Genomic DNA, 14,041 nt, shown 5'->3' on the forward strand with positions numbered 1-14,041 from the left:
TATTTTGCTGGCAATTGCACATCAAGTTAAAGTTTTTTAGGCAAATCTTAAACTACAGGTTAAACATATTGTGCTAGCATATTGCAGATCATGTGTTTTTTTATGGCAATCTTAGGTAGCATTTGGTTGGAGCACAAAGTTTGATGGGATAGGGCTATCTCTGTTTTTCATGATGCGATGATTTCAATTTTTGTTTGATTGGATGGATAGGATGATCTAGTTTTCTGTTTGATTAGTGAAATTAGAGTAGATAGGATGAGTCAGTTTTCTGTTTGGTTATTGAGATTAGAGTGGATATGATGATCCATTCATATTTATGTGCATTCCATAAGTATTTGGATGAATTTGTTCATGTTTGAATATATTTAATTCAAATTGAATTAAAAATAAAATATCACATGAAATGATAACAATGCATATAAATGGAGCTTTACAAAAGAACTCATTTTTTCACCAAATAGCCTAGGGTTGAAAATATTTTTATAAATTAGTACATCACATGAGAAGAATACTAATATTTTTTCTAGATTTTTTAGAATTTATTTGAGACATTAAAAATTACTATAAGTTATAAAAGTATACTTCTTTGAAGAATTTTAATTAAATATTGGCTCATGCTTTTTGATTAGACCATTTAAAACTGGTTACTAGTGAGCTCTATTGCTCATAAAAATACTTAGATTTTTTAGAGAACTCTGATATTTTCAGATAAAATCGAGAGTTAAATAAAAAAATATAAACACACGTACACACAACAACCTCTCTTGCTAGCGAGCAGGAACTGGATGACCTCCTCCAGCTTTTTTTAGATCGGCTCATTTCAACATCTGAAGGAATATTCGGATGACCCTGTTTGTCTGGTCTACCAAACTAAACACCCGACAAGCAAAAAACTTAGTCAGGCCATCCCATCAACCCCTCGTATCATAAAATACAGAATGAGAACATTTCACTGGCAATTGCATATCAAGTTTATTTAGGCAAACCATTGACTACGGTTAAAGATGTTTCACCGGTATATTGCCTATGATGTGACAACTCTTAAACTACGAAATAGGCATGATTTGTTAGCAAATTATAGATCAAGAATTTATGGTAAATCATAAACTACGAAATGAAAATGTTTCACTGGCAATTGCATATCAAGTTTTTTTTGGTATATCATAAACTATGGTTAAAGATGTTTCGATGGCATATTGTATAAGATGTGTTTCTATCGTAATTATTAAACTATGAAATAAGTATGATTCACTAGCAATGTGCAGATAAAATTTTTATGGTGAATAATAAACTACATAATAAAAATGTTGAGCTGCCAATTGCATATTATTTTTTTTCCGACAAATCATAATATACGAGTTAAAAGTGTTTTGTTGGCATATCATAGATCAAGTTTTTTTTACAACAAATCTTAAACTACAACATAAAAATGTTCCGTTGGCATACCGTGGATCATGGTTTCTACAACAAGTTTTAAATTAAATGATAAATATATTTCATCGTTATATCACGGATCATATTTCTATGGCAAATCTTAAGTTACAGGACGCAATGATATTAAAATATGCAATTTTTTCCAATAACTTTTTTGCTGCAATTTTTGCAAATGGAAAACTACCTTTGTTATCTGAAGCAAAAGAAGCCAGTCCAAACATGGAAATGGAACCATCGAATTCACACAAAATCGACAAATGGAAAATCATCCAACGGTTTTTTTTTGAGCCACGATAGCCGTACACGTGTACTGGTCCACCGAATCGACGGTCCTTAAAAAAAGGCCCTGGAAAAAGGGAAATGAAAAGGAAAGGAGCAAAGGAGAAGGAAAGCATCACCGGCGGCAGTGGCGGGCTCGCCGTGGCCACAACTTGGGGAATCCATTCCCCCTCACTCCTCACCGGCGCGCGCGTATATAAGTACCAGATTCCCCCGTCCCTATCGCGGCCGCCTCTCCTTGGATCGGATTTAACTCTGCCTCCTTCCTACGCCACCGCCTCCTCAAGCTGCCATGGCCGCCGCCGCGCTGAGGGAGCAGCTCAACGCGCTCCTCGCCTCCATGTTCGCCTCGGTGAGTTTGACTTGTCATCGTTCAGTTGCTGGCGGAGGATTGGGGGTTCTGGAGGCGGAGGATTTACTGAATTTTGCTCTCTCTCTCTCTCTCGCTCTAAAAAAATTAAAAAAAGTCTGCGCCTTTGGTGCGGTTGTAGGGCTTGGTGGACGAGCAGTTCCAGCAGCTGCAGATGCTGCAGGAAGACGGGAGCACGCCGGGCTTCGTCGCCGAGGTCGTCACCCTCTTCTGCGACGACGCCAACAGGATCATCTCCGAGCTCGCCGCCCTATTGTACGCGTTGCTTCTTCCTTGTAGTATTGTTGTTGTTGTTGATGGCGATTGCTCTCTCTTGTGTGCTACAGCTACTATGGAGCATCAATTCATTTGGCCTGCTATGGAATTTGAAATCTGTGCAGGGAGCAGCCCATCGTGGACTTCGATAAGGTGGACGCCTACGTGCATCAGCTCAAGGGGAGCAGCGCCAGGTGATCACCCATTTCTGATCTCGGCTTTGTTTTCAGGTGTACCCACGGCGTGGCAGGTGTTAGTGTGTTCGATTAACCTTTGATGTAGATTGGTTCATGTATCATTGGATCAAATATCAAAACTCTGTTCTCTACTGATCAAGCCCAGAGCCTCGTCTTCAGCAACAACTGGGAGTAGTTGTCCATTTACTTGTACTTATGATAAATGGAAAAATTACGAGCATCCTGTTTGCTGTATTCCATAGATCACGCTTATGACCACGGTATTGTCAACCATGCTTATTACCCCTATATGTGTGTCAACATTCTGCAGAGTTGAATGATGACTAGTCGTGGGTTAAAACATATGTCATGTTGTTCAATGGTGGCTTCTGAAGCAGGGCGTGATAGATTTGATGCTGTTTAAAATCCTTGTAATCGAATCAGTTTGATGAGTTTATCTGATTGGCTTTTGTTTTCTTGTTTCAGTGTTGGTGCTCAGAAAGTGAAGTTCACTTGCATGCAGTTTCGTCAGTTATGTCAGGATAGAAACAGAGACGGGTCAGTACTCTGTAACTCATGGATAGATGTCGTACCATGATTAGGCCCCATTCTCTGCGTTGTTTCAATTTTAATGCATGTACCTGAGCCTGCCAGCTGACCTTATCTTGCATGGTTCTACATTTAGCTTATGTCAGCTAGTAGCTCCGATAAAATAAAATAAAAACTGTCTAGTAGCTCCGATAAGTGAACATGTCAATTCTTGCATGATTTCAGGTGCATTATGGCATTGGCTGTTGTGAGAAATGAGTTCTATGATGTGCGCAATAAGTTCCAGACTATGCTTCAGGTACTACCCTATCTGCTTACCCTGACTTTTGACTTTTTTTTTAGTGATTGGTAACTACCATATTTAAAGATGGATTGTATGTTGTATAAGGTAGCAAGAATAAACCTGTTCCTGTTGCTTATCAAAGTCTGTCCAGAAGAACTGTTTGGTTTCTGAAGCAATTACTTTTATCTTTTGGAGTTCTCTTAGAACTTTACTTGGCTGGTGAATGTTTCTTTGTTCATTTTCTGTTCATGCCGTCATGCTTAGACAAATTTATGGGGGCAGTGCCAAGCAGCGAAATGTGTTTGGTTTCCCAGCTTAAGTCAAACTTCTGCAAGTATCTCAATAAGATAACAACCAACAGTGAATGTTTGCATTGGCTGTTTGATTTGCAAAATTATGTAACATATATGGGTGTTTGTTGTTGCATGTTTTCTCTTCATTACTGACCTTTCATTCATCTTTTGATGCAGCTTGAGCAGCAAATCCAGGCCCAACAATAATTGAAGCAAAGGGAGCATGGGTGCATGTGATCTCACATGACAAGTGTATCTTTCAAGATGTAGCATGTTGGATGGGTTCCCGACTTGGAATGTGTGCAAAGTCATTGACATGAGATTTCATGCTCAAACTTTGGCTCACAGCCTGTAATAGTTTGTGGCAAAAAAACGATTGTCTAGCGTTGTGTCTGTGGTACTTTACCTGTTGGTGTTTGATGGGCTAGCTGACATCATGTATGCAAACTTTTACTGGTTGCGTGGTAACTCAGTTAGCGTGTTAATTTCTGGCTTTTATAGACCTGCGTTTGTGTGAAATTGTATCGTGCTGTCTGAGTTGAGCTGTCTGTTATGTGAATGTGATGGGTCTGGAATCTTCAGAATGTCGCTCTGATCTCCACTAGATGGATTTATTTTCATCTAGTTGGGATACCACTAATCTTGCAGAGAAGTTGGTACTAGTTTGAAGTGGGGGATCTCGTGTTCATTGGATTCGGCTGTTCATTTTCTCGACGGGTTGGGCTTGCAAGGCAGGCAGGCAGGCAGGCCCATAAATTGGACAACCGGCAGGAAGATCTCAAATCCGCAATCATGGGCGCACCCAGCATAGAGCGAGTGAGGGTACATGTACCGCTCAAATTCCTGTTTTTCAGTGGATTTAGCACTTTTTTCGTGAAGTTGTAAATGCTCAATCACTGTTACGCCTCTCTCATTTTTTGGACTGGGTCCGCCCCTATCCGCAATATGAGTGCAAATGCAAGGTGGAGTGTAGATCTATCTCCATGGATTAATGGAGGTGACACATGTTAGCTGAGCTGCAGCTTGCATTGGTTGGTCTTGGTTGGTTGCTGCAACATGATACTCCGATCCGATGCCGATGATACACATACAGACATGGATGGATTTGGATTCATTCTCTTTCATCCACATTTAGCTAGTTACTCCTCTTGAATATTGAGCCTAGCTTGAGTAAGACCATCTCCAATAGAGGAAGTAAATTTCAAGATTCGGGTGGTACAGTATTTTGCGCACTTTTCACGTACTGTAGCATCTCCGGCAGAATCGGTACTTAGCGGTACAGTGCTTCTACAGTACTGAGGGAGGAGGGACTTGCAAACCTGTGGAGTTACTGTAGCATCCGTACACTGTAGCAGTGGTGTAGCAACACTGTTAGGGAAGACACCGTCTGTACTGTAGCTGTACTGTTTAGAGGCTGACAGCAGGGCCGGAGGGAGAAAAAAGAGTAGAAGTTATAAAATAGGTTAGCTGCTGGAGATGAAAAAGTAAGGAAGGCTGTAATAGTGATAGGGGATGTTGTAATAGTGTTTTTAAGAATAAAAATTTAAGTAACTGCTGAAGATGCCCTAATAAGCAATAAAAAAACCTATCAATTCATCTTGGTGCCACCACCTTTTTTTTTTTCCCATAGATAAGCGATCAGACTACAAAACTGGCATCTGATCTGACAGGGATACATACACCTTCAAATCAAACAGGTTTATTATTAAAATTTACATATCTGAGAATCCTCCAAAGTTTCTATGAAAATCCTACAATCCAAAGGAGGCTTAAAAGTGTGGTTTGCATCTAAAAGAGCAGATCTGTCCTGCATTGCATCTAAAAGATGCAAACGAAACCGTTCCCCAAGGGAAGGGATCAAGGCATTGAAAGAGTTACATTGCAGCTAACTCCGGCCATCGATCCGGCCACTTTAAGTTCGTATATATCATACTTAAGCTAATTATTAATTAATACAGGAGAGTACTATACCTTGTTAGATCAGCCGTAATTACAGTATACAAATGCTCCTCTCATACATTTGGATTCGGCAAGAAATGGGCAAAAATCCAAAATTAGACAATATACGCGACCGTATTTACCGAAATAGATAACATGTTAGCGTATTTACAATTTTAGCATCCGTATTCGGTACACCGTGTGTCGAATATAGCACTGTAGCTCATATTCGGCATACGGTGTGCCGAAAATAACACTGTAGCACCATTTTCGGCACACCGTGTGCCGAAAATGACTGTAGCACAGTATTTCGGCACACGGTGTGCCGAATATGGACTGTAGCACCGTATTTCGGCACACGGTGTGCCGAAATACGGTGCTACAGTCCATTTTTTCACACCACACTCCGAAAATGAACAGTACCGCGCGTGAACAGTAACACCAGTGCGTTTGAATTTCGTTTTTCCTTTTTTTTTTAAACGGTGGTCTTCTGTTACTCCAAAAATGTTAAAACTTTTTTTACATATTTCATAATCCATGTGCAACCCATTTTAATTGGATTCACTGAAAAATCCATTGTATATTTAAAACTAAAATTATTCAAAAAAGACTACTTTTATAACTTGTAATAATTTTTAGTGTCTCAAATAAATTCCCAAAAATCTAGAAAAATTCACTAATATTCTTATTATATTAATTATTTTCAGCTCTAGTTTATATGATGAAAAAATGAGTTACTTTGTAATGCTTCATTTACATGAAATGATAAAAATACATATAAATAAAGCATTACAAAAGAACTCACTTTTTCATCATATAAAATAGGGCTGAAAATAATTTTGAAAATTATTTCATCACATAATAAGAATATTAGTGAATTTTTCTAGATTTTTGGGAATTTATTTGAGACACTAAAAATTATTACAAGTTATAAAAGTAGTCTTTTTTGAAGAATTTTAATTTTAAATATACAAAGAATTTTTCGATGAATCCAATTAAAATGGGTTGCACATGGATTATGAAATATGTAAAAAAAGTTTTAACATTTTTGAGTAACAGAAGACCACCGTTTTGAAAAAGAGTAAAAGCGAAATTCAAACGCACTGCTGTTATTGTTTCACGCGTGGTACTGTTCATTTTCGGAGCGTGGTGTGCCGAAAATGGACTGTAGCACCGTATTTCGGCACACGGTGTGCCGAAATACGGTGCTATAGTCCATATTCGGCACACGGTGTGCCAAAATACTGTGCTACAGTCCATTTTCGGCACACGGTGTGCCGAAAATAGTGCTACAGTGTTATTTTCGGCACACCGTGTGCCGAATATGAGCTATAGTGCTATATTCGACACACGGTGTGCTGAATACGGATGCTAAAATTGTAAATACGCTAACATGTTGTCTATTTCGGTAAATACGGTCGCATATATTGTCTAATTTTGGATTTTTGCCCAAGAAATGCCGTACGTGTTGTCTACTCTAATACTATACTAGCTAGTAGATGCAGTTCTTGTTGAAGCAAAGCTCTAGGGGTCTGTTTGGTTGATGGCTATATCTTAGCACATCTTAGCACACTTTTGTGCCACAATGGCGCGCCACAGTTTTTGTGGCAGATAAAACACGCGACACAGTTATAGTAAATTTTGGCAACAAAACTAGACTATGACAAATAGGTCCAGTCAGAGAAAAAGTTTGACACGTTAATTATAGCAGCTAAACAAACACTTGCCTCAACCGGTGAAGTTTAGCTGCCTCTAAGGTGTGGTCAACTGCGGCAACTAACCAAACAGCCCCCTGCTCCTTCAGTTTACAGGAACTACACCTATATTTGTTCTTGTTCACCTACCTGTTAATGACTCGCCATATAAAATATATTTTCAAGCATGGCATTTTCGTTGAGGTTACCATTGTATAGTTGTATTAGCTCACCAAACAGCACGTATGGAACTATGGATCGTGCTGCATTATCCATGAAACAATATAGTGTGTTCATCTAATTTGACCTGATTTTAGTTTTGTCTCTTATCTGCTTGTTTTTCTTTTCTCTCTTTACCTCCTGGGAAAAGAAAAAAATCTGCTTCGTCCTATCCTACTACATGCTAGCTATGTCTCAGTACTCAGTATCACTAGTCTGTGAACAATTATTAACAACTTCAGTTATGCATATAAGCACTAGGGCTAGGATTTCTCTGTTCTGAATCGTATGGCAACAAGCTCGATTAATTGGCCTGTTCTTCCTTGTCCCCTCCCTCCCCACACGGCTATATATATTATACATGCATGCACCTCTGTAAGTGAAGGTACTATACAGAGCTTAAAGACGAATGGTGTCTTTGTGCAGTAAAGAATTCACTCTCAATTGTTAATTAATCGTCTCATCTGCTGCAGACAGTGATATCATTGCATTGTCCCTTGCAGAGTCCATCTTAGTTACCATCGCTAATTATATATCATTGCGTGTTACTCAAACCCCTTAGTAGCTACCTTGGTGGCCGGCAAGCTTGTGTATAAATATCACATTCAAGAGCCTCTTTTGGTGTCTCTCACATCCTTCTCCCTTCCTTCCTCCCCCCCCCCCCCTCATCTCTCTCCCTCTCTCTCATACACAAGCACACCACAAAAAGATGGTTGCCGCAATGGAGGAAGGAAGGATCCCTGGGTACTTCAAGAACAAGAGCATCTTGATCACCGGTTCAACAGGCTTCCTTGGAAAGAGTATGCATGCATGCATCTCTCATTCTCTCTAGCTTGCACTGCTCGCTAAAGAAAAAGAAAAACCTGCGGCAAACTTTTGCTGTTGCATGCATTGTTTTTACCTGTTCTTGCTTTGTCTTGTCTTGGTGCATGCAGTACTTGTGGAGAAGATACTGAGGGTCCAGCCTGACGTCAAGAAGATCTATCTCCCGGTGCGAGCAGCCGATGCAGCATCGGCCAAGCAACGGGTGGAGACTGAGGTGAGTCATGTGTGCTCTGGATGCTAGCTGCTCTAATTCACTTCTGATTATGCATGCAAAGAACCTGAAACATTCTTCAGGCAAACAAACCTGCGAGTTGCTGCCTTATTTTTGTGTGTGCGCCGGCTGTTCTGTTTGTTTCATTCTTTTCTTTTTCCTTTATATTGTACTACAAGCTAATACTATACTATAAACTCTGTGGTATAAGATATTTGGTCACACATGTGGATGCTCGACTTGTAGCTTTCTCATGTTGGTACTCCGATCCGACAACGCCATCTATACATCTTTTTCGAAACTGAGATTTCGAAGGGAGGATCGCTACATCGTAGTGCAACTATGCTACTATTGATGCAAACACGTTTAGTGCTACTAACTGTAGTTTTTTATTAAACAAAAAAACTAGTAGCAGTGTTGAGGTGTTGACCACCGTATGTGTGGCACTGTGGTGCAAAAACAGAAACAGTACTAGTACTAAAAGAACACAAATTCTACTGACAATCATTTATGCTGCTGCTGCTGCTTATTCAGAGTTGAGACTCAGATAAGTCTTCATGATAGGTGCTGATTCTGCCCTGATCTGTCCAAGCTGCAAGCATAAGGTTTAAGGTGTAGCCAAACTGTACATCACAACAAATGAATCTGTGTTCTCCTTTCTTCAGGTGTCATTTCAGTTCATCCAAATCTGATAAGAACTATATACTATCAAAGTACATCGATCCGCAGGTTGTACCACACAATATAATGACTCCTTATTCTGAAAATTACCCTAGAACTGAAAACATGCATGAAGCAAAGAAAAGAGAAACCAGGTTGTTTCCAAAAAAAAAAGAAAAAAAGAAAAGAGAAACCAGGCAAGTGCCACAGCAGTATGCAGCAACCAAATCTGAAAATTGCATGCTTCAGAGTTGAGAGCCATTTGCAGCAGCAGCACGTTATACTCCAGTAGTAGATGTTTAGGCTGTTTGGAGTTATTGCATAGAGTATTAGAGTAGTAGTAGTACACTAGTACTACGGTAGGTTTGGTCAGGAGTAATATTGCCTCAGCTAGCATTTGTACTGCCCAATTCAATGGGCAGCATGATGCATGCTGGGAAATCATGTGCCGGGGCAGCCAGGATCATCTCGCTCCTTCTCAGATTACTGGAGTAGTTTGCTTTTGCATCATCTGGATTCTGAAGATACATACAAGTCCCTAGAGGCTTTGGCTTCAGTAGTCTAGTTCTTTGTAATACCTTTTTGTAATCTACATCCTGCTGGCTACTTGGGACCTTTTGGCCTGTTGTACTAATACTTTGGATCTCTGATTCTTTCTCCTATCTTAATACAAAGATGTGTAGCTTTTTTATGTATTTTAGAAGAAAAAATATTACAGTAACGAGTGGTATGCCGTGAATATGTATGAAATTCACAGTACATTGTCAAAGACACAATCTCGGAGTTTCTTTTTTTGCTCATATGTTGCTTGCAAATTGCAATATTTGTGCTATTTTGATGAAATTTCTGACTTTTCTTAAAAAAAAACATACCACCAAATTTAGCACTCAATTCTAAGGGAGATCCAAAGGGAGGAATATGATTATATGATACAACTTGGAACATAGTATCTTTACTTCTGAAAGTTACAGCTAAGGCAGACATGTGCCACCCAGAAAATTTGTCCGTGCGGTCACTTATTTCAGACAGTAACACTTTTTTTTTTACCTTGAATGTACTGAAATTCCAAAACAATAATGTCGTAAGAGAATTTTAAAAAATTCCATATTATGTGAACGAAAAGACTGTATTCTGCTGTATGAAGGAGCATAGGGATAGAGAGTTCACTGGGGTTCCTGATAGCAGCGAAAATTCTATGCTCACTACATCTATTTTATTACCAGTATAAGGTTATTCAGTGTGACAGTGTGGTCCTTCTCTATACATTCATTGCACTGGCAATTTTCAGGTTTCAGAGACCTAACAGAAATTCCTTTGCAACGAGTTCATATTCTTTATCAGAATTGCCCAAGAGATCATAGGACACCCTGTAGATCTTCCAATACAACCATGCATTACTAAGCCAAGTTTCTACTTTCTAGGATGCATGCATCTCTCTCCATTTGGGACCCCTTACTAGATGTCGAATCCTGCATCCTACATTCCTATCATACCAGAATTTGCAGATCGAACAAGGGAGTCTAATCTAATTGCTACGCCATGAAGTTTTGCTAGACAAGAATTAGACATGTTATTAATCACCAGCCATGGACCAGTTATATATGCATGCATGTGCTTATATGTAGCATCGATCCTACTAGCTAGCTAGATGATGTGAGCATATGTAGATATAAGCTGCATTTACTGAAAGAAATTGCATTGCATGCACAGGTGATCGGGAAGGAGCTGTTTGGGCTTCTGAGGGAGAAGCACGGCAATGGTTTCCAGTCTTTCATGGAAGAGAAGATCGTTCCGTTGGCTGGAGACATCATGTATGAGAATTTCGGCGTGGAGGGGTCCCAGCTGAGAGAGATGAGTCGAGAGCTCAACGTCATCGTCAATGGAGCCGCGACCACCAACTTCTACGAGAGGTAATCCGATCCATTATATTTGAATTGAATGATCGACTTAATTTGCAATGTACGTATAACCAATGCAGGTACGATGTGGCTCTGGATGTGAATGTGATGGGGGTGAAGCATATGTGCCAGTTGGCTGAGAGGTGCCCCAATCTGGAGGTGATCCTCCATGTTTCCACAGGTACGGTCATCGTCATGATCGAATATAATATATAGTAGTCTAGTAGGTGCCTGCTGATCATACTCCTACTCTTACAGCAATAATCATCATGCATGACATCATTAGCACTACCAGCTTATAATTAATTAGTCTTTGTGAAGAAATTAGCTGGAGTAGAAATTAAACTGCATGCATGGAATAATATGTGTGTATATAATTGCATGCATGCATGCAGCTTATGTGGTTGGGGAGAAGCAAGGGCTGGTACAGGAGAGAGCGTTCGGGAAGGGCGAGACCCTGAGGGCAGGCACGCAGCTGGACATCGACGCGGAGCTGAGGATGGCAAGGGACTCGAGGAAGCAGCTGGCGGAGGAGGAGGACGGCTCGGAGAAGAAGGAGAGGAAGGCCATGAAAGAGCTTGGGCTCGCCAGGGCTCGTGAGTTCGGATGGCCCAACACGTACGTGTTCACCAAGGCGCTGGGGGAGATGATGCTGGGGCAGCTCCGCGGCGACATCCCCGTCGTCATCGTGCGCCCCAGCATCATCACCAGCATCCACAAGGACCCCTTGCCAGGATGGATCGAAGGGACCAGGTCCATATATATTTTATTCATTTCTTCTTTTAATTTGCCACAATTAATTAATATGCATCAGGATATATAGTTATATAAACAATACTTTGCATCGATTATTTTTATTACAAATTAATGCGTGTTCGATTTTGCAAAAATCTGCAGGACGATCGATGCCATCCTGATCGGGTACGCCAAGCAGAACCTCTCCTGCTTCTTGGCTGACCTCGACTTCACCATGGACGTGGTAATTTAATTTATACTACTCTACTTGTTAAGCTAGTAGTTAGCTAGCTAGTACTGTATCGTACGTAGGTAGCTAGTAGGTCGACGCACACATTTCAAAGCACGCCAGCGCATGTATTTAAGACTACTCTTAATGGGAGGTTTCGTATTTGTGTTTCCAAAGTGTCACATAAGCAAGAGTGTATTTAATTGATGGTTGAAATAGTTCTCTATAATGTTTTTTTTTTTCATATGTAACACATGCAAGAGAGTAAAGAGTGTCAGGTGGTTTCAGTTAGATGAAACTACTTTCTTCTCTCTTCATTATTTCATTATTTCGTTGCCACATAGATGAGTACTAACATGTCGCTCTATTTAATGATACTGCAACTAACCAGCTGCATGCATACTCAAGTGGCCGACGTCGATCGAATTCAATTCTGCATGCATGCGTATGAAATGGCTTAATATAAATACAATTGTGTAGTAGTAGATCTACTCATATATACTCCCTCCGATTATAAATATAAGTCATTTTAAATTTATGTACAAGGATTAAAAAATTAGATTAAACAATTTTGTTATCTTTTTATTTATTTTATATTGAAAAGAATAACTCATTCATTTGTGAGAGTAGTATTATTTATTAGATAACATCATATTAAAATTATTTTGAAATACAAATCTATTGAAGCAAATCTTGTATACTAAATATGCATGTAATTGTCAAATCAAATTTATAATGTTTGATTTTTTCGAAATAAAATACATATTATATTATTGAACGGAGGGAGTATATACATTCTTCATTCAGTATACTACGGTTATGGTACTCCGTCAGAAATCAGAATGACCAATCCAAATATCCAATATGGTGTGCATGCATGCATACGATATGATGCAGATCCCGGGGGACATGGTGGTGAACGCGATGATGGCCGCGACGGTGGCGCACGCGTCGCCGGAGCGGCGCGGGCAGCAGACTGCGGTGTACCACGCGACGTCCTCGCTGCGGAACCCGGCGCCGTACGCGGTGCTGTACCGGACGGCGTTCCGCTACTTCAGCGAGCACCCGCGCGTGGGGAAGAAGGGCGAGCCCGTCCGCGCCTGCAAGGTCCACTTCTTCAGCACCATCGCCGCCTTCCACCTCTACATGGTCATCAAGTACAAGCTGCCGCTCGAGCTCCTGCATCTGCTCAACCTGCTCTGCTGCGGCCTCTTCTCGCAGCTCTACAACGACCTCAACCGCAAGTACAAGTTCGTCATGCAACTCGTCGACCTCTACGGGCCCTTCGCGCTCTTCAAAGGATGCTTCGACGACGGCAACATGGAGAAGCTTCGACTGGCAATGGCGGTGGACGACAGCGTGGCCTTCAACTTCGACCCCAAGTCCATCGACTGGGACGATTACTTCTACAAGATCCACATCCCCGGTGTCGTGAAGTATGTCCTCAAGTGACGACGCATCCGAATGAGAGTGCATATATACTATATATCCATCCATCCATCCATCCTCAATCACCGATCGTGCATCGAGTGATGACATCAAGGTCTGCCCAGCCGACCCGGCAGCTTAGCTTATTAGCTTGGAGGAGCGGTAACATTTTGTAGCAATCTGCTGGTGCTGCTGATAGACGTCGACGTCCACTATCTTGTTCGTTCTGTGGTAGCGGGGATCAAAATTAAAGAAACTGCTAGTATTAGTATTATTTGTAATGTTCTTATCAATTACCATTGCTGAATTACTTATAAGCAAGGTTACTGTATTATCGATCGTGGGAAATTTACACCGGTTGATTGCCCTTAGCTTCTTGATAATTAAGATATGACATTCTGTTTCTTATTGGCTACCTGTTCTTCCGCATGCAATATGTGCATAGCCTGTTATCACCAGCGTGATTGAATTGCTGCATTCCAATTTCCAGATTCCTGAGATTCAGATTTTTCATGTCCGTCCATTAGGTTTTTTTTTTTTACCTCTTTCTGAGGGAAATGTCCGT

At 40.6% G+C, this 14,041-nt stretch overlaps 2 protein-coding genes across 2 annotated transcripts; both read left to right on the forward strand.

Annotated features, from left to right (window-relative positions):
- Positions 1-1,793: 1,793 nt before the first annotated feature.
- On the forward strand, positions 1,794-4,216 carry LOC133897834 (histidine-containing phosphotransfer protein 2-like). Its single transcript, XM_062338661.1, has 6 exons — positions 1,794-2,065; positions 2,205-2,338; positions 2,464-2,532; positions 3,001-3,072; positions 3,289-3,361; positions 3,817-4,216. Exons 1-6 carry the CDS (start codon positions 2,006-2,008, stop codon positions 3,844-3,846), a joined length of 438 nt encoding a protein of 145 aa, XP_062194645.1. The 5' UTR covers positions 1,794-2,005; the 3' UTR covers positions 3,847-4,216.
- A 3,913-nt stretch (positions 4,217-8,129) lies between these two features.
- Positions 8,130-13,830, forward strand: LOC133896650 (fatty acyl-CoA reductase 1-like). The gene is made up of 7 exons (XM_062337252.1): positions 8,130-8,290; positions 8,426-8,529; positions 10,897-11,096; positions 11,165-11,265; positions 11,480-11,837; positions 11,982-12,063; positions 12,946-13,830. Exons 1-7 carry the CDS (start codon positions 8,200-8,202, stop codon positions 13,498-13,500), a joined length of 1,491 nt encoding a protein of 496 aa, XP_062193236.1. The 5' UTR covers positions 8,130-8,199; the 3' UTR covers positions 13,501-13,830.
- Positions 13,831-14,041: the final 211 nt, after the last annotated feature.

Source organism: Phragmites australis, chromosome 17 (genome assembly GCF_958298935.1).
Source record: "Phragmites australis chromosome 17, lpPhrAust1.1, whole genome shotgun sequence".
NCBI classification, from domain to species: domain Eukaryota; kingdom Viridiplantae; phylum Streptophyta; class Magnoliopsida; order Poales; family Poaceae; genus Phragmites; species Phragmites australis.

Excerpts from the sequence above, each read along its gene's own strand:
- LOC133897834 (XM_062338661.1), top strand. The coding sequence starts at position 2,006 with ATGGCCGCCGCCGCGCTGAGGGAGCAGCTCAACGCGCTCCTCGCCTCC. Across the intron at positions 2,066-2,204 it reads TCGCCTCCATGTTCGCCTCG|GGCTTGGTGGACGAGCAGTT; the intron begins GTGAGTTTGACT and ends GTGCGGTTGTAG. Across the intron at positions 3,073-3,288 it reads CAGGATAGAAACAGAGACGG|GTGCATTATGGCATTGGCTG; the intron begins GTCAGTACTCTG and ends GCATGATTTCAG.
- LOC133896650 (XM_062337252.1), top strand. The coding sequence starts at position 8,200 with ATGGTTGCCGCAATGGAGGAAGGAAGGATCCCTGGGTACTTCAAGAAC. Across the intron at positions 11,266-11,479 it reads GATCCTCCATGTTTCCACAG|CTTATGTGGTTGGGGAGAAG; the intron begins GTACGGTCATCG and ends GCATGCATGCAG. Across the intron at positions 12,064-12,945 it reads TCGACTTCACCATGGACGTG|ATCCCGGGGGACATGGTGGT; the intron begins GTAATTTAATTT and ends GATATGATGCAG.